Source organism: Gossypium hirsutum, chromosome A10, assembly GCF_007990345.1.
Source record: "Gossypium hirsutum isolate 1008001.06 chromosome A10, Gossypium_hirsutum_v2.1, whole genome shotgun sequence".
NCBI classification, from domain to species: domain Eukaryota; kingdom Viridiplantae; phylum Streptophyta; class Magnoliopsida; order Malvales; family Malvaceae; genus Gossypium; species Gossypium hirsutum.
The window spans coordinates 106778147-106784842 of record NC_053433.1 but is presented as its reverse complement, the minus strand read 5'-3'; the positions used below and the strand labels follow the sequence as shown (position 1 = coordinate 106784842).

The window sequence follows — 6696 nt, the reverse complement described above, 5'->3', positions numbered from 1 at the left end:
GAGACATACGATGTATTGAGAACGGAGAACTTTAATTTACGTGCAGCTTTATTGTGGACAATTAATGATTTCCCGGCTTATGCTAATTTATCAGGTTGGAGTACTAAAGGACGTTATGCATGTCCTTGTTGTGCTGCGCAAACTTGTTCGAAGTGGTTGTATAATGCGTAGAAGTTCTCTTACATGGGCCATCGTCGGTGGTTAGATGAAAATCATAAATTTAGATTTCAGAGGACTCTATTTGACGGTACTGAAGAGTACAGAGGAGCTCCTGAGCAGACCGTTGGATCTGAAATCTTGTTTATGTTAAAAGATATCAACTTTAGTTACGGGAAGATGAATCAACCACCTATCACGCAAACAAGGAGAAGATCAAGGGATGAATCTGATGATGAATCTGACGAAGAGGATGATCCTAATGAGGCGGAGTTGTAGAAGAAAAGGAGTATTTTTTTTGAGTTGCCTTATTGGGAGCACAACATTTTACGCCACAATCTTGATGTCATGCATATTGAGAAGAATGTCTACAAGAACATAATTGGGACAATTTTAAATGTCGATGGGAAATCAAAGATAATCTTCAGAGCCGACTTGATTTAGTTGACATGAGAATCCGGCGTGATCTTCATCCTCAAGTACTGCCGAATGGGAAATATCGGTTGCCGCCTTCTATTTTTTCAATGTCAAAGAAAGAGAAAGAAGTTTTCTGCATGGTGTTGAAGGATATAAAGGTTCCAGATGCGTATGCGTAAAATATATCTCGATGTGTGAGTTTCAAAGACCGAAGATTATATTCATTAAAATCACATGATTACCACATCTTGATGCAAGATTTACTCCCAATTGCTTTACGGTGCTGTATGTCAAAAAATGTAACGTCCTGTATAATTGAACTATCTAGTATAATGAAAGCTATTTGTGGCAAAGTTTTGAATGTCGAAGAACTTGAGAAAGTACAGGATCGAGCGGCTTTAACTTTATGCAATTTAGAGAAGATCTTTCCACCTTCCTTCTTCACTATTATGGTGCACTTGGTAATCCATCTCCCTCACGAAGCAATCCTTGGTGGACCGGTTTTTATCGATGGATGTATCCTATAGAAAGGTGCTAATTTATTTCTCAAGTATTCATTCATTCACCTCTATACATTTAGTTACAGCTTTTGATAAATATTGTATATCGTGTTTAGGTTCCTAAGCAAATTGAAGTCATATTGTCGCAATAAGCGTTATCCAGAAGGATCAATTGCTGAAGGCTACTTGGCAGAAGAGTGCATGACCTTCTGTTCTAGATATTTAGAAGATGCTGAAACACGATTGAATAGACCAAGTAGAAATGCTGGGCTCAATGATCATGACTTGGCCGAAACTTATTTATTTCAAAGTTATGGAGAACCAATCGGCAAAGTTGAAATTGTAGAATTAGATGATATATCGTGGATACAGGCACATCGATATGTACTTTTTCACCATGATTCAATTGAACCGTTGCGCAAGTAAGTTATAAAATTGTCTTACATATTCGTCGTTTTGATTTGTTTATCTTCTAACCAATTAAACTTGTTTTTAATATAGTGAGTACAAACAAATTTTGAGATCTCGTGCACGCTCTCAAATATTACAACATCGAGAGATTAATAAGTTATTCACATAATCTTTTCATGAATGGTTAAGTCAAACGGTATGTAACTAAAGTTAATAAGTTACATATAATCGCGAAATTTAGTTAATCAAATAAGAATGTTTTTACATAATACATTTATAATTATTTAATTTACTTTCAATTCAGTAGGTTTGGAGTGGGAAGGACGTCAATGATGAAATTAAATGGCTTTCCCAAGGTCCGAACAGAGTAATAAAAAGATATAGTGCCTTCCTCATCAATGGATACAGATTTCATACAAAGTATCGCGAGAGAATGAGGAGAACTCAAAATTGTGGAGTTGTTGTTAATTCTTCAATTACAATTACAATGGTGAATTTCTCTCGCTTGATTCACACTGGACAACAATTGATGGACGAGCCATATGTATTTTCCTTTCAAGTGAAACAAGTTTTTTATTCGAAAGATCCAATTGATGAAGGTTGGTATGTTGTACTCCGGAACACCCCTAGAGACTTGTTTGACATGGGTAATGGAAGTAGAGATGACATTGTCGAAAGATCAGAAACATTACCTTTTCTAGAACAAAACTTAGATGAAAATATCCCTAGTACTAGTACACAATATCAATGGGTTCGAGATGATGTGAATGAAGATATTTACGAATAATGATGTAGTAAGATTTTACGTTTTTTTAATTATATGTAATATTATAATTTTAATCTTGGTCATGTTATATAATTTGACTATTTTATATGTACTATTATTGTTGTAATTTGTTACTAAAACTTTAACTATTTTATGTGTATTGCAGGAAAAATGCGTAGAAGAAGATTACGTGGTTTAAGTATTGTCCAAAATACTCCAAATTTGGAAGAAGGAAATAGTGAACAGCAGACAGTTGTTGGATCTTCGAATGTGCCAGAGACACTTGACGAGCCTGAAGAATTTCAAAGTAATGTTACGTTTATTTTACATGTGTTGACTTTTATTATTAATTTATTTGTAAATTTTAATATAATAATAGTATATCATTTTTCAGCTGAAAATGGTGGGACGCGCAGAGCTCGAGGACGTACACTGCTTAGTGATTTATACGACTTAGATCCTGCCGACCGTGTCAAAGTAAGTAGAATACTTATGGCCAGCCTGTTGGATCAGAAGCTCGACTTTTAGTAGGCTATATTGGCATTTTAGCATGAAATGCCAATATGTTGCCATCAACTACGAATCATGGCATCACATGCCTGATAGCAACAAAAATCAGGCTCTCGCTAATATTAAGGTAACAAAATGTGAATGTAATTTATAATATTTTGGTTTAAGTTTCATTCATATTTGCATTCTAAACTTGTGTTTTTTTAGGATAGATTTGCTTTAGAGGTATCCGATGATTATATCAAGAAGACATTGGGTAAAAATGGAGAGACAATAAAAGCATTTTAAAAAAACAATATTTTAAGAAAGACATAAGCCTCGAGGAAAAATTGAGAAATGTCCCGCCGGGAATGCTGAGGTACCAATGGGAAGATGCGGTTAGATTCTGGAATTCAAGAAAGGAGAGGTATTACGTATTTCCAAACTCTTATATATAGTGTTTACTATATACGTAATAATAATTTCATTATGTAGGACCGTGAGCGAGTTGGAATAAGCAGCAGGCAAAACAAAAATTCACGCACACGGCAGGGTCGAGAAGTTTTGCTTCTGTAGCTGAGGCCGAGGTATTAAAGTTTTATTAATTCTTTCAAATATTAATAACTTTCTAATATTAAATAATATTTTTACTACTATATTGTAGGAAGTCAAATCTGGACAAAAAGTTGGGCGCCTTCAGCTTTTTGAGATTACGCATAGGAAAAAAGATGGATCTCCTATGACATCCGAAGCTGGAGAAATTATGGTATATTTACTTAATAATATTTGATTTATTCTAAATATTTATAATGTTTAATTATAATTGTTTAATTCAATTCATCATTAGTAGTTTTAAATAATGTTATGTTGCATTCCTTTTTATTATATATTTCGTTTCTAACTTTTTAATTGATTTTTTAGGAGAAACTAAAGGATAAGAAGGCGGAATATGAAGCGACTACTTCGACTGATAGTTCTGTTAATCTTGAGAACATTGATAACAGAATTATCACTGAAGTTTTGGGTCCTGAAAGGTATGGTCGGGTTCGATTTCAAGGATCTGGTGTTACCCCGACCCAATATTTTGGATCCGGCTCCCAGCAATACATGCTTTCCGGAAGTCAAGCTAAAGCTGAAGTTCAGAGGTTAAGAGATCAGATAGCTCAGATGCAAGCGAACACAGTTGAGCAAATTGCCGGGGTTCAACGAAAATATGAAGAACTCCAGCAACAACTTAGAGCGGAGGCAGCAGCGAGGGAGGCAGCGGCAACAGCGAGAGAGGCAAAGCATAGGAAAAGTACGATGACCTCCAGCTACAGCTTTAGCAGATGATGCAGATGTTTCAACAGTCGCAAAAGCCGCCATCTTAGACATTAGTTTTCCCGTTGTAAGAATATTTTTAACTTTGTCACGTTTAACATTATTCTAAGAATATTTTAAATCATACTTTATTAATGACATCATATATCTTTCGTTAATTTTGAAGTATTATTTAGAATTAATATTTTTGGTTGTATTTTTTTATGCTAAATTTGTATTTTGGCCGCATTTTATGCTATATTTGTTGTATTTGGTTGGATTTTAATGCAGGAAGGGCTGAATATTGGTGGAAAAAAGTATTGCAAATCTGCCAAAATTAGCGGCGTTTGTGGGAAAAACGCCGCTAAAGGCCACGACTTTTAGCGGCGCTTTTTCTTCAAACGCCGCTAAGACCACGACTTTTAGCGGCGCTTTTTCTTCAAACGCCGCTAAGGCCACGACTTTAGCGACCTTTTTTTTAATAAACGCCACCAGTTTTTGGCGCCGTCTATAGCGGCGTTTTCAAAAGCGCCGCAAAAAGTTTTAGTGCGCTTAGAAATGCCGCTAAAGGCTAAAAAAAGCGCCGCTAAAAATCTGTTTTGCTGTAGTGAGTCTTGGTATCCCTGAATGGCGATCATTATCCGTTCACGTGCAAGTTGAACTTTGATTGCACAAACAATATGTCTGAGTATGAAGCATGCTCATGGGACTTCAAGCAGCTATGAGCGAGGTATAAAAACCCTAAAGTATATGGAGATTCTGCGTTTATTTATCAGCTTAGAGGAATGGAGAGAAGGGACCCTAAATTGATCAATTATCGAAAGTAGTTTTGGGATTACTTAGGAGTTCGATGACATCACCTTCAATTATCTCCCACAGACGAGAATCAGTGGCAGTGCTTTAGCAACCTTGGCCTCAATGATTAAGGTGAATAAGAGGAGGAGATAAGACCAATTCAAATGATGTCTACGAGGCTCCAGCTCGTTGTTGTAACATTGAGAAGGAAGAAAGGATATAACCCTTAGTACCAGGATATATTACGATATGTGAGAGATCATAAATACCCTGAACAGGCCAATGAAAATGACAACCGAACTTTGAGAAGGTTAGCTTGCGACTATGTCTTGGACGGAGATGTCCTGTACAAGAGAAGGAAAGACCAAGTACTTTTGAGATGTGTCGATGCTGTGGAAGCTAAGCTAATCTGAGAAGAAGCTCATGAAGTGTATGTGGGACGCATACAAATGGGTTCACGATGGTAAGGCAATCATGAGGTTTAGCTATTATTGGGCCACTATGGAAGGGACTGTATCAACTATACCAAGAATGCCATTAGTGTCAGATTTATGGGGACAAAATTCAGGTACCACCTTCACCTTTGCATGTTATAACTTCTTCATGGCCCTTATCCATGTGGGGATAGATGTCATTAGACCAATATCACCAAAAGCTTCGAATGGACATCTGTTTATCTTCGTGGTAATTGACTACTTTACAAAATGGGTAGAAGCTGCTTCTTATGCGAATGTTACTAAATCAGCTGTAAGTCAATTCTTGAAGAAGGAGATCATTTGTCGGTATGGAATGCCTGAGAAGATCATATCCGACAATGCATTGAACTTAAACAATAAAACGATAGCAGAGGTTTGCGACCAGTTTAAGATTAAGCATCACAATTCATCTCACTATCATCCAAAAATGAATGGGGCAGTGGAGGCCGCCAACAAGAACATTAAGAAAATAGTGGGGAAGATGACTGAGACTTATAGGGATTGGCATGAGAAGTTACTGTTTGCACTCCTGGCCTATCGAACATCTGTCAAACCTCTACTGAGGCAACCCTATTCTCGTTAGTTTATGGGATGGAAGCAGTGTTACCTATTGAAGTAGAAATACCTTCTCTTCGAATTTGACAGAGATAAGGTTAGATGAAGCTGAATGGGTTCAATCCGATATGACCAGTTGAACTTGATTGAGGAAAAGAGGCTAAGACCATTGACTGGTCAGATGTATCAGAACGAATGATGCAAGCTTATGATAAGAAAGTTCGACCAAGAGGTTCCACGAAGGAGACTGTACTGAAAAGATCCTTCCTATTCAAAGAACTTTAGGGGAAAATGGATGCCGAACTGGGAAGGGCCGATGTCGTGAAAAAACTTCTCTGGCGGTGCATAATCTTAACGGAAATGGATGGAAAAATTTACCCAACCCAGTAACTCAGACTCAGTTAAAAATACTTTGTCTAAAGGAGAAGAATCCAAGGTGAAAACCCACAAAGGGCACTTTGAGGTTTCGATTTCAAAAAAAAAAATGGAGAGCCTTGGTGAAAAAAGGGACCTTACCAAGGTGAGTTGAAACCCAAAAGCACTCAAATTTGAAGCATCCATATCTGCTTACAAAAAAAGAAGCATATGGCTCACAGAGACTTTGAACACATGCCTTCATGAGTGATGTTATAAGCCATCAAGCGCATATCTAGGCATCTAATTTTGGCCTGTTTGCTTATCTTTAGATTTTTTTTTTTCTCAAAGATAGGCTTTCAGATTAATTTCTTTGTATCTTTTTCGATAATCATTCAATTCAATTATTCTTAAAATTTATTCATCTTCCATTATTCTTTAAGTATGTTGCATCGAATAATGATAGATGAACTAAATT

The 6696-nt window shown here is 36.6% G+C and overlaps 1 protein-coding gene across 1 annotated transcript; it reads left to right on the top strand.

Annotated features, from left to right (window-relative positions):
* The first annotated feature begins 3393 nt into the window (after positions 1–3393).
* On the top strand, positions 3394–4379 carry LOC121208079 (uncharacterized). Its single transcript, XM_041078586.1, has 3 exons — positions 3394–3505; positions 3661–4036; positions 4330–4379. The coding sequence occupies exons 1-3, from the start codon at positions 3479–3481 to the stop codon at positions 4377–4379; spliced, it is 453 nt and encodes a 150-aa protein (XP_040934520.1). The 5' UTR covers positions 3394–3478.
* Positions 4380–6696: the final 2317 nt, after the last annotated feature.

What these genes read in the sequence shown, in the direction of transcription:
- LOC121208079 (XM_041078586.1), top strand. Translation starts at nt 3,479, where the DNA reads ATGACATCCGAAGCTGGAGAAATTATG. An exon ending in CCGAAGCTGGAGAAATTATG is followed by an intron (nt 3,506 to 3,660) that starts GTATATTTACTT and finishes TTGATTTTTTAG; the next exon opens with GAGAAACTAAAGGATAAGAA. An exon ending in AGAGGCAAAGCATAGGAAAA is followed by an intron (nt 4,037 to 4,329) that starts GTACGATGACCT and finishes ATTTTAATGCAG; the next exon opens with GAAGGGCTGAATATTGGTGG.